At 43.7% G+C, this 22,209-nt stretch overlaps 1 protein-coding gene across 4 annotated transcripts in view; it reads left to right on the top strand.

Annotated features, from left to right (window-relative positions):
• Positions 1-10,824: 10,824 nt before the first annotated feature.
• The window catches only part of LOC135323530 (MAM domain-containing protein 2-like), a 60,722-nt gene continuing 49,337 nt past the window's right edge, over positions 10,825-22,209 (top strand). Inside the window, exons 1-2 of one of the 4 annotated variants that reach the window (XM_064501012.1) lie at positions 10,825-11,125; positions 11,215-11,328. In XM_064501012.1, coding sequence (XP_064357082.1) covers positions 11,095-11,125; positions 11,215-11,328 — 145 coding nt within the window. In that variant the 5' untranslated portion in view covers positions 10,825-11,094. Of the gene's footprint in view, positions 11,126-11,214; positions 11,329-21,403; positions 21,555-22,209 lie in introns of those variants that run through there. The other 3 variants (XM_064501010.1, XM_064501013.1, XM_064501011.1) reach the window with 3 other exon arrangements.

The following is a 22,209-nucleotide window of genomic DNA, read 5'->3' as shown; positions in this document are numbered from 1 at the left end:
TTCAGAACTAAAATGTATAGCTGGATTCAAGATTTCCCTATAATGGAAAGAATAGTTTATTTTCATGAATTACAAACTGCCCCAAGAATCACCTGGTGGTGCACAGCTACCTAACCTAATCCCTACCCTTGCAACTCAGCTTTGCTTGCAGGAGATAAGACCATTTCCTGACTCCAGACGTGCGCTGAGCTATAGCCCTGCCGCGAGCCCAGCTGTCATCCCAGCTCTCTGGGCTGAGCAGGATGTTGCTGAAACTTCAGTTCTGAGGGCTTTCATTTCCCTAGCCCTAACCCTGGCTCTAACCAGAACAGATAGCAAACCTTCCCAGGTCAAATTGTATGATGACTTAGAGCTCCAGAGCCTGCCTTCATCTAGCTCTCTGCGCTGAGCAGGACATCAGCATTGTCCCAGCTCTGAAGACCTTCATTTCCCTAACTCTAACCCTAATGCTGTGCTTCAGTAGGGCAAAGATCAAACCCTCCCAATCTGAAACAGGTGATGATGATCATCATCCCAGTCTCCTATCCTAAGCCCAGTCCTCACCCTGGCTCTTTCAATTGAGCATTACTTTGCTGGAATTCTGTCTTCATGGGAAAATTTTTCCATTTACTTGTCATTGTTACATTGTCACCCTCTGTATGGATGCCTACTCAAGTAGGCTTTGTTTCAGTGTATTTTAAATCCCCTTTTAATTGAAAGAAGTACATACATGCTGAAATTAATATTTATACTGTATTTTTGCAGGTAATCCCTACATCTGAGTTTATATCCATTTAAATTCACATCTTAATTTACAGCAGCAAAGTTTTTTGTTTTTTTTTTTTTTTTAAGTCTAGACATGGCCTTGAGTAATTTGGCATTTATATTACAAGTTTAATTGAAGTACTTATTAGTGTTCTTAAGTGAATAGTTGAAATATCATTCAGTAACATATCTGAACCTTAAAGTAACTAAATTATCACTCATCATAGTGATAGATAGGTACTTGGAGAATACAAATTAGAAGACTCACTTAAAAGCTTATTGAATGATTTTAAAAAGTGGGGTTTTTTTTAATTTTTACTGTAGTCTCTGACCCCAGCCAGGGTTTGATGCAGAAAGAGATGAAAACTTGGAAGACAGTTGCTGAAATCCTGAATCACAAATAAGGAGGGACTGTAAATCTCCTGAGGGTATCTCTGCTTCTCTGCAATCTCAAACCGTTCTTTAAACCAAGTTGCATTTAAGAAAATGTATTACTTTTGAGCATTTATCTGAAAGCAAAGCCATTTTTAAAAGGCGTACGTTTAGTTACCAACTGCATAGTACATATCAGATCCTATCTAAGAGAAATTTTCCCCTGAAGTGAATGGATATTGTATCAGAAGGAGGGTTTCAGGATCCTGGTTTATGCCGATTCTCCTGCTGTTTACTGTAGCCCTATATTCTCCTTGGGAAGCCCATAGCACTTCCCATTCGTCCTGTTCCCATGCAAGCTTATAACAAGACCACAGTGCCTCGCCTCCCAGGGCTCTGTTCCCCGGCCCCTCGAAGAGACGGCTTCTGGTCTTCAGCTGGCAGCGGCCAGGTGCTGCCCCCGTACAAATGAATAAATAAAAACAATAGTAGATAACAACACTGCTAATGGATGTTGCGGTGTGAAAGTTTCCATTGGTTTTTATTTCAAAGGAGTCGGGCTATTCTGTAGGTTTATTGTAGTGGGTTTCCCATCATATATACCATTAACTTTTGAAATAGCATAATCAGCTTTTCTAACCACAAGGGTGAGGCTCAGACTGCCATTCCTAAACTCCACAGTGCTCACGGAGAAGCCAGGTGCAGAGCAGGAAAATAATATTTCTTGCTTGGCCTGAAGGGAACGGTGTAGTCTGGAACACACATTCTTTTCAGTCAAGACTCATCAAGTTTGGGTCTGAATCTATAAAACCAAACACCTGGTGAACTGCTTATTTTTTGTGTTATTCTGTGGTTACGTCCAGGAACCTCTTTGAATACTGAGCCCCAAAAAAACAAAGTGTGATCTTGGACAAGAACATTAACATTTCCTTCTTTGCTCCAAGCGTGCTGGCACTCTCGGGGTCGTCTGTGTTGACTGGGGAAAGGCTACGGTTGGCACCTGAAAGCAATATTCACTAGTCTCACCCTTCACAGGCCAACACCTGGGTAGCAGGCCATTAACAAGGCTTGTAGCCAAGGTTTAGGTACCTTACAGTCCAATCACTTTCTAACCATCTGGTTCAAAACAAAACAAAACATACACATGTTAAAGTCAGACATTATAGCTCTTATAAACCATTAATTACTTGTAAAACTGAGCTTTTTTTATGCCAGTTATTTCCCCAGCATCTGAGTGATTTTTTCCAGAGAAGGAAGTTGCAGTTTGCTGGTGCCAGTAGAGTTTTTACGAGCAAAGAAATAGATCAATGGGATATAATTCATTTAATAACTTCACATGTAGGTGTCGTTTCTGTTTCTTTCCTTTCCTCCTCTTCATGAAAATGACACGGTGATACGCAGCAAGAGCCTGCTTCTTTCAAGCAGCTGGCTTTCCTTTACAGTGCATTAAATAAGGTCTGGGAAACTTATTAGAGAAAGGAAGAAAAAAAAAGAAGAGTAGACTGATACTTTTAATTTAAGAGAGGGATCCTGGAGTCTTTTCTCTGTTACTCACAAAGAAAGAGCCAGCTTTAGCAAGCTGTGATTTCATGCCCAACTTTACCATTTCCTGGCCTCCTGGTCTTTTCTACACTACTAACAGCCAGCACATTGCACAGCTTTTTAGAAGCTTTTTTAAAAAGATTGCTCAGTTAGGTCATAAAGTTTTTAATCTGGAAAAACAGTGGTGTGGATTAATTCTGTCTCCCCATATGTAACAGATTAATCTCCTCTCCTCCTGCTTCTGTACGACTAACTTCAGTACCAGCTAATCATGCCAGGCTCCGCAGATGCCTGCCTCCCTGCGCTGACCCCCAGCAGTGTTTGCCGATGAATCACGAGCTGACTGATTGCAGACTCCACTAACAAACGCCCGTGCCCCTCTCCGCAGTAAGATCGATCACCAACACTCGGAGAACGAGAAGTAGCAGAGATCCACGCTCTCTACGTGAAGTTTTCAGGGCTATCAATCACCAGAGGCACATTCAGTGCACGGAAGGGTAAACGCACTGAAGTGAGGAACAACCCGATGGGACAACGTGCCAGACACATGCACTCGGTTAGTGCTAAACCATAGCAGGCTGTTCAGAGCAAAGCCTTCCAAAACATTATACAGAACCAGTCCAACAGAAGGGAGAAAAATTTCCTCTCTGAGACACTCCAAAAAGCATACAGATGTAGCTGATGTGCACCTGTGGCAGATGCTTTAGACAGCAGTGGTAGGAGCTTTCCCCACCACTTCACTCGGCTGTTGCAGTTTACTGCTAATAGTGCAACATGATAGCAATCACGAAAAAAAATCAAATAAAAGCATCAGGACCTTTTTCCTACTAGTAGCATGGGTACCTCTGTTGTCCTAGCACCCCAAAAAGGCACACAGGCCATATGGCAGCAAAATCATTAGTTACCTTCCACCCAGCCACTCTTTGGTTTCTTCTTATGAATTAAATCCCTCAGAAAAATCAGGGTGGGTGGGGGAGATAAGTATGTATACTGCACTCCAGTTGCTTTCCCCATTACATGTCATCTCTTTGGTCAGCAACAGAAATAGAGAGTCCTCATTTGCTTTACAACATCTTTACGGAGAAGCATCTTTACGGGGAAGCACAACTTTCAACACTGCTACTTGGTTTTCCGTTCAGCCCATGGGCCCCAGTCAGGACTAAGTCCCTGGGAGCACTGGGTGTTTCTTATGCAACAGCTGCAACACACCAGCGATCAAAGCTGAACTGAATATGACTGCGTGGCTCCGACATGTAATGCAGCCACGTGCTATGAAAGGCAGAATTGGATTCAGGCTGACTTGTACCTTACTCTGTCAGAAGCCCAGTGGAAACACTCATAGATGGTGAAATACTTCTAGAGATAGCAGAAGAAAGCAGTTGCAAAAACTGGCTTACAAACAAGATGAGAATCAATGAGTATTGTGAAGCACTGGGAGAGAACGGGCAAAAGACCTAGGAACCGTGGGTGTAACAACATAAACTCACACAGTTTAATTGAGGTCACATAACCTGATTAGATGACCTCAGCTCAAACTGTTCCTATTTCTCATACTGAAAATAAACACAAAATAAAATAGATGTCAGGCTTTCTGCCTAAGTTCACTTGTACAGTGCTACACACAATTATAGTATTATTAAAAGATAAAATACATTATAATAATATTAACATGAATATAAGGAGATGGAAATATAAACACTGAACTGTGCTACAGGACTTCATTTCCTTGTCCAGCCCTGGTGTCCTCTTCCAACTCAGAACCCAGCGTCCAATGTCTGAGAATAAAGTGGAAAGTTTGGATGTGCCTGGGCATGCAATGAGATCTTTTTTACGAAGTATATTTTCCAGGATTTCAAAACAAACACTGGAGAGGAGAATATCCGTAGCCAGGAGTCCAGAGAATATGGAAAAGCTCAGGATTTAGTCATCGCCCTTCCGTTTTTCTGGTGTTACAGTTAATCTGAAAATATGAAAGGAGTCAAAGTAATGCAAGGCAAATCAGGGCCTGTAAATCAAGTTTGTCCTTAAAGCAAGCTCAATTGATAAGAACATTTAACAAGAGGTATAACTGGCCTTCTACCTTATCCTGGATTTTGCATTCCCTGTCTTAAAAAGCAAGAAGGATGAGTGTGACATACTCATTTCCTGGCTGGTTAGAAGTGAGTAGGGGAAATGGCTAAGGAATTAAACTCTGCCATTTGTAGAATGCTTTTGTACTCCTCAAAAAAACTCATATATAATGATTAATGACACTTCTGACATTTTCCCTCACTTTTAAATAGCCTAGTTAACATATGTATGATCACGTTGCTCCCTGACATGAAGAAGGCAACCTACTTAATTTAGCAGCAGGAAAAGGATGGGGTGGGACTTCAGGAAGTCTGAGCTAATAGGGTGAAAAATACTTTCTAAGAATTCATTATTAAGGAAAATGTTCTGTCCTCTTCTGCATATTTCTTGGAAGAAAGAGTCCAATGGGCCACTCTGAGGGTTTACATGAGTTTCAGGAATTTTTATGTCATTTTAGTACCATCTCCATCAAAACCCTTTCCTAGATTTTGACACATTTTGTCTGTCACAGTTTGGCTTACCTAGGCCTTTGGGAATTCTGTATCCTCCTCCTCCGGTTCCTCTAAATTAACCTGCAAATCTAAATTAAACTTCAAAATCATCTGCCCTAACCCTTGCTCTCTTTATATTAAATATTTTCTCAAATCTCTCTACTCATTCTACATCTCCTGTGTTTCCCTCTGCCTTCCAAATATTAACCCTCATGTATGTTTCCGCTCACCTTTTCCATTTACCCTTCAAAACATCTCATCTGCACACAGCTGTGCTGTTACACACATCTCCTGTTGCTTCCTGGCTTCTGATATATTACAGCAGCCTGTAATTCCCAGTTTAATAACATTTTTAATTCATTCAGCTGTAAACTTTGGTGGCTCAGCAGCTGCTTCACGTGGGGTTCAGCCTTTCCTGCTAAGAGCTGCACCATCTGGGAGACAGGTGGGGAAACAACCGAGGGCAGAAGCCACTTCAGCTGTTCTGGTTTGATCTACTTACATTGGTGAGTCACCAACATCAGTTGCCCATTTGGACCATGAGCTCTTCAAAACTAATGTCTACTGTATGATGCACTTTACTCAATTCTATATGCATGTATAACACAAACAGACATCTCTCAAAGCTGCTGGAAAGTTTTGGCTATCCAGCTCCCTTGGTATTGCCACTGATTCATGGCAGGTGGGCACATCTGACTTCAGAAGTTTTGCCTAAAAGACATGCCTGGAGAACCATTCGTCTTGCTCGAGTTTGTGGCTCTTTGAAGCAAGATTAAATCCATTTATTTTAAAAGATTAGTTAGAGATATTAGTCAGCCAGCTGTCAGAAATGCTTCACGGCAGATATGACCTGAAATGAGATCATCCTGGTCTCTGAAGATTTTAGCTATGAGAGTTTGGGCCAGGAGAGAATCCTAAATCAAAAATGTGTATGGCTTTGATGAGATAAATCTTTCTCTTTAGTGTTAAAGTCTTTTTACAGAAGACGCTACAGAACACTACTAATGTGGAAGTCTATATTTTAAACATTTTTGTATGCCACAAGTTAGACCTGGCAAGTATGCTGTGTATACTTTTTTGTATTTGTGAACCGACAAATACAAAATTTCAGTATTTGCAATGTAACAAATGGTGTGATCCTGATTTCTTTGTTTTTTCTTACTGTTTGTCTTACCATAGCAACTAGAACCTTACTCAAAGACCAGTATCTCTATTAAACTCAGAACTGTACAAAAACAGAACAAAAAGTAAACCTTGCCTCTCCCAAAAGTTTTTTTGCCTAAGAAAAGGAACACTAGATAAAAACAGCCAGACAGACAGTGAATATAATGAAGCAATCCTGCCTGACTTACACTGGTCTCAGCACACCAGTTTCCATGTTGTCAATCTTTTATAGGCCTCGCAAAAGAAAATAACTTTTAAGGAGGAATCTGAAGAAAGACAAACAAGTAACCTTGCGGATGATCATGGAGAGCTTCTTATATGTGAAAGGCTCAAAGGGGCAGAAGCCGATGTCAACGCTGAGGTAAAACCAGTCAGGGGAGAAAAAGGCTGTGAAAAACGTTCAAAATGAAGACAAACAGCTTATGTTTAATATGACAGGGAGAGGGGAGCTAGTGGAGGGATGGAAAAAGAGATGTGTCATGGTCGAAGGTAGGGAACTGATCTTCAGGGTAGCATTCAGAGCTGTTATGACAGAAAAGAAGACACATCTGGTCTCAACTGACTAATTAATATTAAGGGAAACTTGCAGCAACACTACTGGAACAAAGGAAAAAGTCAATCAAAATAAATTTAGGAAAAATGAGGGTATTTCCTTTTGCTTCTCTTGCTTCATTCAACTCTGGAGTTTCCGTGTACGTCACCCAGAGCAGTTCTTTGGAACTTGTCATTACACTGTAATGCAACATGATGGCAGATGATCTGTTGGGTTTTGTTTTTCTTCAGCAACAGAAGACTCTGCTTTGGTCACCTCAAGCGCAACATGACCTTTATACAACTGGCAGACATAATACAGAGTTAAAACCTAAAAAAGACTAAAAAACATGGTGCTTCTGTCAAAAAGAAAAAAAAATCTTTACTTGACAGAGTTTAGTTTTGGATTTGCATATTTCTGAGCAAGCAACCATTTTACTGTAGTCCTCTGGACTTAAATCTGAAGACGACTCTGATGAATTTTGCTAGCCAGTTGGAAAAACAGGAATATACTTTGTGGTTTTTTGTTCATTTTTTCATCTATAACCTCCTTGCCTTTGTGGATTTGCGTGTGGGCTTTGCTCACACTGCAGCGGAGATGGGGGATGCAGGGCGGACACAGGACAGCTGCAAAATTTGGAGGAAGGTGCTACACAGGCACCATTCCAAATTTTGTGAAGGTAACTTGCTGCAAAAGCTGGTGGCTTCAGGCCTGTCTCTATTTGGACTCCTTTCTCAGACAAAGGATCTAATTCACAGAAGACTGAAGGCAGGGAACCATACGGATTTTTTGCACTCAGCTAGGATCTTTTGACTATCAGGAACAAATTTAACTAAGGACTAGAGACAGGAGCAAGTAGAAGCTATAGGAAAGAGAGGATTCCCTGAAAATATGAATAAGAGTGCTTAACTATTTATTAAACACAGAGCCCTGGAAAAAAAAAGAAAGCTAACCTTATTTCTGAAGGAAAGCTGGTTCTGAAGCACTGGATGTCTCTAATAAGTTGTGATGTTCTGCACACCATACAAAAAAGAGTTATGGGAATGATGTATTTTTAAATTAACAATGCAAAAGAAGTCAAAATACCATAGAGTTTATGACCGACCTATGGCTGAACAGCCAATTTTGCATGTTGGGATTAGTCAAATGCCTGAGATGAGACCAGATCGTGACTGGAATCCGGTGCAAACTACCCTGCAAGAAACTACCCAGCGAATCTGAAAATAAAAAACTTGCAGTAAAAGCAGGCATAAATTGAGTTAAAAATGAGCCAAGTCCTGCATCTCATCAAGACACCATGTTCCTTGAAGGAGACGGAACGGGGAACCCTAACAGCAAAGGAAGGTTTTGAGAACTTTTCCAAGGAGACTAGGCAGCTTTCGACAGGGTACAGAGCAGAGCTGTGGGAGCCCGCTCTTCTGGGATGCATACACCCTTGTGCTTTCCCTGAAGCACAAATCCGACAGAAGGACTAGCAGTCTCCTTGTTCCGCAAATCGCAGGTCAAGTTGAAAAAAAACAAAAATGAGGGTACATGTGCTGGTCAAGACCACTATTTTTTTTTTTTTTAAGACCTGAATGAAGCAAATTTCTAAAAGTGGAATGTTTTTCCACTACCTAGAGAAGAAACATTTTGGAAAGAGCCCGTGCCAGATATTTTTGCCAACTATTTTCTTTGCTTGATGTGTCCACAGAGGTCTGGCCATTGTCCATAGGAAAAGCAGAGAATATGCCTGTGGACATTCAGAAACTGTTTCTGGACACACCACTTCCTTGGGCTACATGTGGCTTGTGGCTGATGTGGGAGCTTCTCTGGAAAATATTGTAATAACTTCCTGATTTTTATTGTGGGTGCTAAGGTCTGCATACATGGTGTTTTGATCTGAGATGCTGGTAGAGGAGTATGACCAGAGGGTCTGAGGAAGCTTAGGTTGATCTTTGGCCTCTAGGCAAACGCCAAACAAACAAAATCCTAAATTCTGTATTATAGAACTATTGTTAATACTGCAAATGCGCAGGTAAATCATAGCGAGATTCAAGGCGCTGCCAGCGTACTAGGCCCTGAAGGAAAGACAAAGGGACAAAGGTTTTCTGGAATGGTGAATTATGCAGGAAATCTTGTGCAATCTAGCTAGCTGAGCAGGAAACCTGGGAATGCCATTGTGCAAAATCTACTAATGAACAAGGGATGCAAATCTTATGGTGGTTTTGAGAAACTAAAGGAATGGCACGAATACTCAGCCAATTTGCTACTGCAGTCCTCCTACAGTGGAAAGGCTGAAATTAAGGACCTGTTGTTTATGTATGAGGAACACCAAAAAAATCTTGAACATCATTATACTTGTTATGAAAGTGGCCATAAACCATTCACTGTCATTGCCCCCAAAGCAGGCAAACATGTTCTCGCCATGTGGGGTTTATTCTTCTAGGTACAAAAGTACACCTTTCAAACTGGACACACGTTCGAGAGCGATTACTCAAGAGGCAGATTATGCACGTGCTAAGCTGACATTAAAAACAAACAAACACCACAATAAAGTCTGTCATGCAAAAATCTTCTCAGACAAAATGGGAGTTGCGTGAGGGCTACAGTGCCAACGCGAGGTGTCACTAGGGCTATCAGCACAGTGCAGCGGATCCGTCCCTGTGTCAAGTTAAGGGGAAAAGTTCTAGGGGCTTGGTGAGATCCAGGAACGGTAATACGTTAAGCATGTTAAGAGGTTACATGACAGTTATTTAGGAATTTTAAAAACTGAGAGCAAGGGATCTTTTCACTGGCTTCAAATAACATTGCTAGGAAACTATTAAGGCTTGTGATGAATGCCCAAATTTGCCAAAAATATGAAAAATAGAGGCTGTTTCAGTTATTTGCCTTCATGGACCATATCATAAGCAATACATTTGTTTATAGTGGCTTAAGAAAAACCCTATATTGCTGCTCTGGACTATTCTTAGTACTTCCCTGAGATTGCCTTATGAAAAGATCAAATACTGAAGCAAGCAACCATTCTTATAAAATGCATCCCTGAGATACAGATCTTAATATAGGCTGTGAGAAAATGAAGATATATGACTACATGTTGTAACAGAGACAAGCTTAGCGGGCATGAGTTAAAGCAGTTTTTGCTGAAACGCAGATCTCTATAGACTGATGCTAATTCCCATTTCCCCACAGCTCTCAGCATGGTAGAAAGCGGTGTTAGAGCGATCTACAAAAAAGGGTTGTGACATCCTACATCTTCTTGGGTGCTTTTGTAATTTTGAGGGACGTTTTCAGGAAGCCCGTTGTTCCAATTTCTCATTAATTTAGATGACGACCCAAACGCATGGCCAAAGTGAGTTAACCGCGGGATAGACCAAGGGATCCTACCGACAGTTAAGCTTTCCCGAGCATCTCGGCGTGAAACCTTTGTGTGGCAACTGTTGAAGCAAGACCAGATGAAGGAAAAAGCATTCAGCAGGCAGGGCAGGGGCTTTAGTCCGTGCTACCCGGGCTCGGCGCCGCATCTGGCCTGGAGGAGGGGACAGAGGGTGCTGTTGTTGGGTGCGCAGGGAACCGGTGGCTACGCGGGAGGGCAGGTGCCGCTCAGAGGGCCCCGGTGGGGCGGTTCGGAGGAAGGAAGGGGCTGGGGGGACCCGAGGAAACGCAGCCGGGGCCGGCGGCGGGAGAGAAACCGCCTTGCTCTGCGCAGGTGGGGCGTCTTAGCAACGTGTATAAATACCTGGGGGGGGAGAAAAAAAAAAAAAAAAAAAAAGGGGTTGGGTTCTTTTCTGTGTTGCTCAGTGATAGGTGAAGAGGCAGCAGGTACAAGCTGCAATAGTGGAAATTTGACTTAATCATAACAAAGACCCTTTTTTTCCCTTTTTTCTTTTTCCCTATTTTCTTTCCCCCCCCCTCTTTTTTTCTTTCTTTTTTTTTTTCTCCTTCTCCTCGCCCTGAGGGTCGCCGCCCCGGAGACACCCAGACCCCGAGCAGCCCGCGGGAGTTGGCCCTGCCCTGAGCCGGGGGCCGGGCCGCCGCAGAGCCGCCTGCCCGCCGCAGCGCGGTTCCCCCCCGGCCCGGCCCGGCCCGCCGCGGGGCAGAGCGGGGCCGGCGCAGCCGCGCCCCCGCGCCGCCCCCCGTGCTCCCGCCGCGCCGCAGCGGCGCCCGCCCGTCCGCTCCCGCCGCCGCTGCCGGAAAATGCTGCGGCTGTGGCTGCTCGCCGCGCACGGTAAGCGGCGGCGCGGCCTGCGCTGCCGCGGGGGTGGCGGGGCCGCCGCCGGGGGCTGGTGGTGACCGGGGCTCGCTTTGTCCTTGCAGCGCTGCGGCTCGCCGGGGCGGCCGGGCTGGCGGGCGGCTCCTGCGCCTTCGAGGACAGCGCCTGCGGCTACGAGTGGGACTACGGGCACCTGCCCTGGACGCTGAACGGCGAAGGTGAGCGCCGGGCGCGGCGGGGGGATGTCCGCGGCCCCGGGAGCCTCCGCCGCGCCCTGCCCGCGGCGGGGAGCGCGGAGAAGGGCTGCTGCGAGGACCTGCCGCTGGGCAGCTTGCCCTCTTGCGAGGCGAAGCACGGCTCGGAAATCTCTGTGCCCGGCAGCGTTGCTCTTCCCACCGATATGTTGGGTTCTCCCCGGTCAGCGGCTGCTTGCTCAGAGCGGGGGAGACACAGTCGTTATGAACAGTGTCTTAATAGTAGCTTTGCTTCCTTTTCTTTTCTTTTTTTTTTTTTGTTCGTTCTCTGGTGCCTGCGGTTCAATAGGAAAAAGATGCACGTTCGTGTGTCAGTGAGTTGTGTGTCACCGACTGCAATTCAAAAGGAGAACAGAATCCATTCAGTACGCGGCACTTGCATGCAACAACAACCCTCGGTCAGATTTTAGACTCCCATTGCTGACCAACTCAGTTGGACCAAACTAAAGGCTAGAGGAAGCTAAATACAACGTGGGCAAAACCGGGAAGTAAACTGATTTATTTGGGGTTATGTGTTGGCCAGAATGTCATTTATAAAGTGAAAGTTGTGCTCGCACAATAAAGAGGACTGACTGTGTCTGGGAACTTTTAAAACTCCAAAACGTGAGCTGGGAATAATGAAGAAGTGAGCACAGATGCAGGGAGGTAAATACCCCTCATCAGTGCTCCATACAAAGCTAGCTGCTTTAGTTTTGGCAGTCCACTTCTCACTCAGCTCATGAGGCTTTTTTTTCTGATTTATTCCCAGTTCTCACAAATCTGAAGCAAGCCACCATAATCATTAATTTTTAGGTTAATCATTAGGGTTTGAGAATGTCCCAAGAGTGCTAACTTAGCTGTGAGGATATCATGATTTCCTATTAAAATAATTTTTTTCCTCTTCCCTTTGTTTATTCAAAGAGAAGCAGACTCTGCTGTATATTTGGAGATAGTAGTCGGAATTTGGTGACTGTCTCTGCTTTCCCTACTGTGCCTGTTATCATCATGCCTCCTGAGGTTGCTTCTCTTGGCAGCGGCGCTTCCTTTTTGTGAATAGTAGGAAGCCACACGGTAGCGGTGGTGATTCAGCTCCAAGTCGCTGTGAGAGGCTGGGAGGGATCCCTGCAGGTAGGGTTGTGCGCGATGTTGTGCGCATCCATGTCACGGTGTTTCAAGAAACAGGAAAGTCAGACCACTGATTTAGATCAGCAGCAGCCTAAACTTCTTGGCCCACAGACCGCTAGTTAGGTTGTTGCAGCTCGTTTTTGTTGCATGACTGTAACCATACTGGTGGCTAATACACCAGCGAAGCTTCTGTCGTTGTAGATCTTGTTTTTCCAGAGATATATATAACTGCACTGTTACGCTCTGGCAGCATATGCGGTATACCAACACTCCTAATAGATACAGTTCTGTCAGCGTTCCCACTATGAACCCTTCTTCCTTCAGTCTGTAATTTAATCATAATATGTCATTCCATGCTGACATCTGGCATGCAAAGTATTAGCCTCTTTGGAAATGCACCCATTCAAATGCAACACAGGATTGTAACTAAATATAGTTCAAAATGGTTCATCCCAATCTAGGAGGCAGGTGTGCAAAACGGGTCTTCCTCAGATGCCCTTTTACTGTCTTATTTAATATAACGCTGTCCCGTTCGGTAGTGCGAGGCCCTGGTATTTGCAGGTCTCTGATCAGCGTCAGTACATGTGGTGATTTACCAACCAGCAGAGGAAGTTAAGGATGGGAGTGGCGGTTTAGCTTTGAATTGTTCCACTTCTTGCATTAATTCAAAGTCTTTTACTACTATTTTAAAATAAAATTTGGAATATAGGGTTATATGCAGTAAAATCTCCTAAAGGGACTATGTGACTTGCAGTGTTAGTTCTTCATCTTATAAATCTCTCAGTAGTGTGGTCTTGTGCCAAACTGTTGAGATGCTGTAAATATAGCTAAAATCCTGCCCAGAAATTTCCACTCCATACTTGAAAGCTTTTTGCCCAGTTGCCAAGGGAGCCAGGATCTTCTGCAGGGCCAGACACAGATAGGAGATATGAGGCTAAATTTTGCTTTTGTTTACAGCTGTGCATTCCCGCTTAAACCAGTAGGCTTCTAGGGTTCAACTGACTTTTTTTTAATGTGTCTTTGGCTTCTCCCTAGTATTCTGGTAGTTCTGGGATAAAAGTATCATTGAGTGACATTGCAGAGCCCATTTTAGTCTAAGCGCAGGAGGAAATAATACTAAAATGGGTAGAAGTTCTGCTTTAGACATGACTCGCAAATTGAGCTCTGTCTCTGCTGTACCATAGTATGTGTCTGGCGGAGCTGTATTCCCATAAACTTCTGCTTCATGCTCTGCTATACAGGTCTGAATTCAGGAAGGGGACCCTTAAGTATAAACAGCAAGGTGCCTTTTTTAACTATTAGCTTTTTGAGTCAGTCATCTGCTAACTCGGTGGCTACGATTCGGAGTGATAATGATTTTAGCAGACCATCACCAAGCACACACCAATGTGAAAATAAGGCTTGGTTCAGGATATAAACCTCTGGTGAGCTTAGCTGGGGCTGAGCCCAAGCTGGGTGCTGTTTTCAGTGCAAGCTGCACGAAGGATGGCGAAATCCAGGGCAAACTCGACGTGTTTGGTGCGGTGGCTGTTTGTAGGTTACCAACTACACAAGAAACACAGTACGGTCGTTGCTCAGGAAAAGGGCTGCATTATGTAACCCTGCGTCTGAACTCTGATGAGCAACAGATGATGTCGTATGTGTACAGCGGAGCTGTAATGAGCTGTGCCAGCTTTAAATGATTTGGTAGTACACATGAACCAAGATGCTGGTGGTGTGTGGTAGGTTTCGGGGTGGAGGCATGCTCCCATTTTAGCGTGAATATTCTTGCCTTCACAATGCCTCTGAACAGGGAAGTTATGTTTAAAAAAAAAAAAAAATCCAGGTATGGAATATAAGACAAAGATCAAACTCATTGGACTCGATTAATTGGTGAGAAACTTAGAAAGCAGACCTACATTCAGCACTGCAGTGGTATCTAAAGAGAGTCGAGGAGCTCTAATTCAGAGTTGCTTACCACTAACATCTGCAGGTAAATTTAGCATGAATTCATGTACCCCCATATACCTTGGGACATAAAGCTTTGTGGATCTATAGTGGCCAATTTCTATAGGAATTTACTGTTTTGTCAGCAAAATATGTGATGTGTTACTGGTGAAAGACTTAATTGTACTATGGAGTGTCAAACTTTGTATGATAGGCTTTTATCAGATAATCCTGAGATTTTGTTTAACCAGATCAGGCATTTATTTCAGAAAACACCCATGCTTCGTAAATGTAATGATGTACTCTATTAAGCAAAAGATTGCTTGCTTTCTTTGCTCCCTATGACAAACCTGCCATATCCCGCTCTAAAGGATGAGGCTGCGTTGCTATAACGTAAAGGAAGATGCTGTATGTAATAGGCAGAAATCCTCAGTAGAGTACTAAATAAAGCCATATAGACCCACCAGAAATGGAAGTGAGGGACTGTCTGAATGAAATGGGCTGTCTCCGGTCGGTCGCAGCCATGCTGGAGGTTGGATTTCGGCCTTTCTTGCTTTCCTCCCAGCCCAGGGCCGGCCGTAACCTAACTGTAAGAACATCCTGCTCATAACAGTCTTATAAATTATTTTCATTAGACACAATAACTATGGCACATCTTTTTTATGGCTTTGGATGGTTTGTTTACACTTCTGCCAAGAATAGCTGTACAGCATTTTATGTGCTGGTGTCTTGGGTATGGTTTGTTCTCGGTCTCCCTTCGGTCTAACGGAGACCTTTTAATATTGCTGGGAATAATGGGCATTTGGGCTGTCAGCTCAAATTTGCGCTAATGGAGTTTAATGTGTTTAACTGGATTTAAGCATTAGCTAAGAAATCTGTCTGTTACCCCTGCAAGCTACGGGGAAAAGAGACCGTTTATTCTAGCAACGTGCTCTGAAAAGCCGGTGATCTTTGCTAAATGTGCCTGTGCACAGCTGGTTGTGGGCTTGGGGCTATTCTGGTGTTACCAGCACTTGTACAGTCCTGTCCTTATCGCCTTTGCTCTTCTGTGGAGAGCTGTCAGACAGCTTTCAATGTCCATCTTCTGTAATGAGCCATGTGAACTGAACGGCCGAAGCTGTGACTGGTGGTTGCTATAGCCTTGTGCATCTGGCTGTCATATGTTCAGTGACAGCTTTAAGTGTGTGTTTTGTTTTTTGTGCTGCTTTGCTTCTAAAATTCCAGCAATGTATGTTACTTTGAGTCTCATATCTCCAAGGATACATTTTTAGTAGCAGGCATTTCAGAGCTTTAGACTAATGTTTTCTTTCTGCAATATTCCAAAGAAGAGAAGACATATCCTTGAAAAGAAATAGACTGCATTCAGAATAGTGATGTGATGAATTGTGATGTACTCCACCAATTTAAGGATCCTTAAAATCCTTAAGAAGAATTTTTCTTCTTAAAACATGCCTGGTTTTTTGTTACAGCAATCGAAGACTCAGTTTCTTTGGTATATTCTAAATGGGAGTCGATCAGGTAAGTTTATGATAACCAAGCAACATCACTAACACAGTGTCAGGAAACTGAAGTTTGTCTTTTGGGACGTGTGTATTGTATAGTTACACTTGAAAATGATTTTAAGATGAAAAATAGCTTCAAGAAGCAGACCAGCCATCAAAGAGCTGCAGATAAGTCAGGCGCAAGAGCAGAAGCATGAGGAATCTCTAATCTAAACTCTGCCTGCATACCACTTAAACCGCTTGTATTTACAGCTGGGTCCTATGATTTAAAGCTGACCTCTTTTGACCTAAACTCTCCTGTCTTGAGCACCACATCATTTGGGTGTAAATATGGAGTAACGAAACAGGTAATCACTAGTGACCAGTCAGTTGTGTTAGTTTTCTGTACATCTGTCCGCAGTACTCTCCTGTACCTAGGAAAGTATATAGTTTTAAAATGCGTCTATGAAAAGGGTGTAACATCACTGGCTTTATACAACTCCATGATCAGACAAGTGGCCTTGCTGTGATCATGATAAACGTGAAATTGGGAGGGAGAGTGTAATTCGGGGAGACTTGTGCCAGCTGGTATCTGGATGCGGCAGAGCCAGGCTAGCTTGGCACGTGCTAGCTCCCCGGCGACATCTTCGGCTGGTAAATTCACTCTGCTGGGGAGCACAGTGGTTTGGGTCTTGTCAGCCTGAACATCTCTGTCCATGGACAAAATAATTGCATCTGGAGTGACAGACCTCTCTTCCTAGTCTCCCCAGAGAAAGAAAAAACCAAAGGCTTACTCTCTCAGGGGTGCAGTCAGGCTTTCATGCTCTTCTTATTCCTTCCCTCGTCAGTGGTGGTATTTCTGTGCGCTCAACTTCGACTGCTCAGCTCATTTCTTTTGCTGTTTTCTTGTGCAATCTGTCGATGGCAACTTGGTACCATGTGTTCGTGGTGCCATTTGACTTCATTCCAGCCTCTCCCGGTGTGAGGCAACCTGATGCTTTGCTTGCCCAGGTGTAACCTCCTGCTCTGGGCTCCTGAGCAATAGGACTTTCCCTGAGCCTCGTCTGAATTATGGTTATTAGCATGCTTTTAGCTCATTTCAGAGGCAGACCTTGTGCAGAAAGGGGACCGAGGGGGCCACATGTACTTTATGTTCATGGAGAGCTTCATCAGCAGCTGGCTGTGGGTGAGACTTTTGCTAAGTCTTGGCTTTGCTTCTGCAGTAGGAGAACAAACAAATCCCAAATTGTTATCAGTGCATCACTGGATGAGAGATGACTTTCAAAGCATTCCTTCCGCTCCACGAGATAGTAATGTTCTCAGATGCGTATTTTTGCTTACAGCTGTTAGTGATTCAGTGCTTGGGGAATTAGCAATCTATTTTAGTGTATTTTACACTGAGCCATGGAGGTTGGTGACAAGAGAGGGAGGACAGCTGTTACAACGCTCTCGTTTACTGAATATACCTGCTACTCTTGGCAATGGGCTGGACTTTATTTAGGTTGAAATCAACTGAAAATAGCTAATTTACCACTAGAAATTGATTTGGGGCAACAGCTGGGACAGTTGTCACAGGTAATATTGAACGGGGCAATAGCAGGATACATGCACTGATTCTTTAAAGCTATATGAGAAAACTGTAGGAGGAAGAAAGGATGTTGGGGAGAGGTGAGGGAGGCCAAAGCACCTCAGCCAAGTAAACATTTTGCCCATAACCCCAAAGAAAAGCTGATTCCCTCCAGCTGGCAAGGTTTCCTGCTCGCTGCTAGGATGGAGCAACTTGTGTGATTCTCTGTCAGCGGTGCGGCACTGTAAGGCCACGCTGCCTGAAAACTGCGCTGCAGCTTCGCCTGCCAAAATGCTGCATGTTTACAAAAATATTCGTATTCAAAACGGAAAACCAGGGGTGCGTCTTTGCAGCAGCCAGTGCTGCGACTTCAGCTCATGCAGACGCAGCTGAGTGTGTCGGCAGCACAGCCTGCCCAGAGAGCCTGGCGTCACCGCTCTGCGGGCTTGCACAGGTGGGTAAAGCGACGGGGCACGTAGTTTGCACGAAAGGTTCCCGGGGCCAGGACTTGCCTCAGTCGAGTGTGGGAGGCCAAGGTAGGGCTCCCTGCCTGGACACAGCTGCTGCCGCTGGCCCTCCTGGAGGTGGGTAGGGCCCAGCGCGAGGAAGTTGCTCTACCTTTGTACTGTTTTGTTCTCCATTGGTAGGAAATTAAATGGTATGTTTTCAGCTTTTTGTCGCAGATGGGATGAACGGTGGACTTGTTATTGAAGTTTGCTGCAGCATGTCTACGAAGAGGCAAAATCGCTTGCTGAAAACAGCTAGAAATATTCTTAAATTTCTGAAAAAATGGCAGAGGTGAATGAATCAAACTCTAGACTTTCTGTTTAGCAATTTCAGGATGCAAGGTGCGAATCTTTATATACAGGAAATCAGAATCAGTAAAACTGCTGACAGGCACTGTGAAGTCCTCTGTGGTCATTTAGCTTGTTACGCTACGCAGATACTCATCTTGGAATAGAAGGGGAGAGCCAATCATTTGCCTCTTCCCTTTTTTTGGAGAGAAGGGGAAGTCAATTCCCTGTATAAATTCTGGAGTGAATACGGGTCTAGATCTGTAGCGAGAAAAAAATGAGTTTGCACTTGTACTGAAAGGTCACCACAGGCGTTTTCTGAAACACTTTTACTGTTAAAAATGACTTATTTGTTCACCTTGCATAAGGTACAAACTCTGTTCACAGGTGTAACTAAATGAGCCTGAACATGCTCTAATAGTTTTATACAGGACATTATTGAGTGAAAATCTTTGAGAGCTTATTTAAAAAAAAAAAAAAAAAAAAGCTAAAAGTAGTTACAATTAGTTGTCTTGTCCTCCTGCCTTTTTTGGTAGCTTTCTCATTTTATTACCTTCTGAGATTTTTCATCTCCAGCCAGTGTTAGATCAGTGCAGGCAATGCTATGATTTGCTAACTGATTGAACTCAGTGTCAAGCCTTGTACTGTTACATCTAAAGAAAATATGCTGAGAAATAACAGATATTTTCCTTTAATCTTTTAGTTTTTACTGTCTTAATATTCCTTTGTAAAAGAAATGCAACAGAAGGTCAGATAAAAGGTCAGTGTAGTTTTCCTTGTAGCTTCATACCATTTGCTTTGATTGCTTAAAAGCCTCTATATCATTTGAATGTATTTTATTACTCCCATTTAGAAGACTAAATGTCTTTTTCTGTGTCCTTCCCTGTGGTTCCATGCAGCCAAAGTTTCAAGTCTGGTTGTGATAGAATTTGTTCCTATTATAATCAACCCAAAGATTCCTACAATTTTTACATGACAATATATATGTCTGCCATTTTAAAGATGTTCTTTGATTAACAGATCACCACTTCTACAGTATGCAGCTGTTGCTGCAGCACACTTTCTTTTGGCAAACACGGCTCGAGATTCGTACGTTAGAGAACTGTGGTAGGTAGAATAATTGTGTTGGTGCACTTCGAACGTTGTTTTAAATAGATGTATTCTCAGATAAAGTATGAACTGCATGTTACTAACACTTTGCTCAGTACTGAAAGCCTTGCAAGTCTTAGTAGGAAAATATCCATGAATCATAGTAATTAGATTTCCATTTGAAATATCAGCCAAAGTCTTCTAGGAAACACAGACTCCACAGTTCTCAATTAGTGAACCATTAAAATACTTTAAGAGGCTCTGTTGTGACTTTACTAGTTTCCTTAAACCTGCCGGGCCATAAACTGTATTTCATATTAAAAATGTGGAAAGAGCTACAGGAATGAAAGGAGCAGATTACAGCTGTTGTACACAAAACCATAGTGAGACGCACAGTTATTAAAGGAAGTCATTCTCCACATTTCCTTTCAGAATTGTACAGTTTTCTCAAATTGTCTCTCTTTGGCATTACATCGTAACAACTGATCAAGCCTCTGTGGGGTGGGCCTTGCCCAGTGCCCCCCCCACCTTGAACAAAGAGCGAAGCAGACTTCTGTGCGATGATGGTGCCTCGGGGAACGCTGTTGCCTTCAGCTTTGGAGCAGGTCCACCTGCAGTAAAAAGCCATGGCTGGGAGCAGGGAGACATTCAACGTTAGCTGCTTCCCTCACAGACAGCCCTTCTGTCTGCTCGGTGAGCAGGCAGAAGATTTGCCTGTTGTCTGATCATCACATTAAGGATGGTGTTTTAACGCACTGTGTCTAAGAACAAATTTTAGATTAACTATGTTAATGCTTTTATGCAATAAAGCTTCAAGTATGTCACAAAGATCTGTAAGGAGAAATCCTCTGCCGATGTAGAGACAGGTGAAGTAGATTGCCCAATGATTCCCTGATTCATTTGTAGATCTTGCAATGAAAACACGTCTTCTTTTGCAGGACCATATTTCTTCTAGCCTGGATCACAGCTTTTTCCCTTTCAGTAGCAATCATGAACCTGGCTTGAGAAGCCAATTAAAGAGGGTTGGTTTCAGCACATCGGATCAGTACTCTGCCTGGAGTGGGGAATTGTGATATGTGCATGTAAACATCTCTTTAATCTTTGGGATTTTACGGCTCTCTCTTCACTTCAGAGTTGGATGCTGAGGTTGGCGCCTGGCTGCGGGAACGCGGGCCGGCCTCGCGTCCGCTTGAGTATCTGTAAGGCAAAGGCACTTCTGAGTTAGTCCTCACGGGTACTTCAAGACCTGCGAATGCTGCAAGGCCCTTTGGGAGCGTGTTGCAAGTTTTTTGTGCTGTGGTAAACTGAGGTACTCTAAGTCTTTTCCAGTATATTGCAGAAAAAGTCATCAGTTCTGGGCATAGGTTGAGAACTGCAGGAAGCCATGAGATGACAGCAGAAATTTGGTGATGCAGCTCGCACCCTTAGCTGGCATAGGAAGGCTGCAGCTCAAGGGAAGCAGGCCTGGCTTCAAACCCGTACTCCCAGCCATCCTAGTTAATCCAGGCTGAAAGCCCAGAGGGGCTCTGTCTGCATGCTAGTAGGGAAGAGGTGTTTATAGGAGTGCTAGCTATTTGCGGTGTTTTGTAGCTGGGTTTCGAACAGCGCTACGCTCCCCTTGGAGCAGAAGGGCAGCCACTTCTGTAGCTCTTCTTTGCCTATGGCTTTCACGCAGTGTTTCCCATGTAACTTTAGGCTAGAAGCATTATTAAATTACTATCCTTAGCAGGGTAGAAGGGAGCCGTAAGTTCAGGGGGTGTAAAAGCAGGAACGCAGCTTCCTCATTGCACGAGGTGGGCCAAAAATATGTCTGCAAAAGAGCATGGAAAGGCTGGGTGGGCAATAGATATATATATTTTTTTAATGTCCATGTGGGTATTGGTCCATACCACTAACCCTCCCGGGAGTCAGTAGTCCTGCCCTTAGAAGGGAGAATGTGGCTGAGCCTTTCTGAGCAAAAAAACCCCATGAGTTCTGCTTTAATTTTTCCTTTCCTTATGCTTTTGCACAGAGATGATAATTTGGTTTGTGGGGTATTTTCTTTGGAAATCAATAATGCTGACTCTCCTGGGGAGTTATAAATAACACTCTGACTTTTCCCTGACTCTTTATTTCCTGTTTCGGATGCTGGCAGAACTTGGATGGCACAGCTTTATTGTAGTAACTGGGTACGACAGCATCTTGTCCAGAAGATTTTGGCTGACGCTTGGATCTTTCGAGCTGCCTCTGGTATGTTTTCTGTGCTTCGGAAGTCTGTTGGTTTGCTTAAGTTTGTATACACGCTGCGTAAAGCAATATGTCAATATGGTGTTAAGGGCTTCATCTAGAAAATCTGAATGGAGTAAAGTATAACAGGAAAAGACAGGGGGAAAATCTGCTTTATTTTCCCCCAAGGAGAGGGGCACGTCCCCTCTTGTAAGGGTGGATAGAACTAACGGACTAAGTCTTGTGTTCTGTATTTAAAAATCTTTCTGAGGCAATAGCGAGTATTATTATGTTTTTTTTATTACTGATATTACATTTATTGCATTTTCAAGACTATTCTTTGAGCCATTGTTGCTTCGTTATAGGGAAGGTAACACGCGCTGCGGCCAAGGTGTGGGTGGCGCAGAAGCAGAGCCATCCTGTGGCATCGCTGCTCTCTCGCTGCCTGGGTGCCGCGGTGGACAGCGGATGTGCCCCGAAAGCATATGTTACAAACTGTTTTCAAAAGGGGGAAAAAATAGAATTTGTGTCTTTTGCTTCTTTGTATAAAGGCGCCTTAGCTGGGACCGGTTTAGAAATACTAAACCTTGGCTTCTCTTGCTGGAGAACCCACTGGAACCCTTGCTGTTGAGGCTACGTTGTGTTATGAGCAACGAGAAGCTGAGGAAAAGGAAAGAGG

Source organism: Dromaius novaehollandiae, chromosome W, assembly GCF_036370855.1.
Source record: "Dromaius novaehollandiae isolate bDroNov1 chromosome W, bDroNov1.hap1, whole genome shotgun sequence".
Taxonomy (NCBI): domain Eukaryota; kingdom Metazoa; phylum Chordata; class Aves; order Casuariiformes; family Dromaiidae; genus Dromaius; species Dromaius novaehollandiae.
Note: the sequence above shows the minus strand (reverse complement) of the source record. Positions and strands in the feature narration are given on the sequence as shown.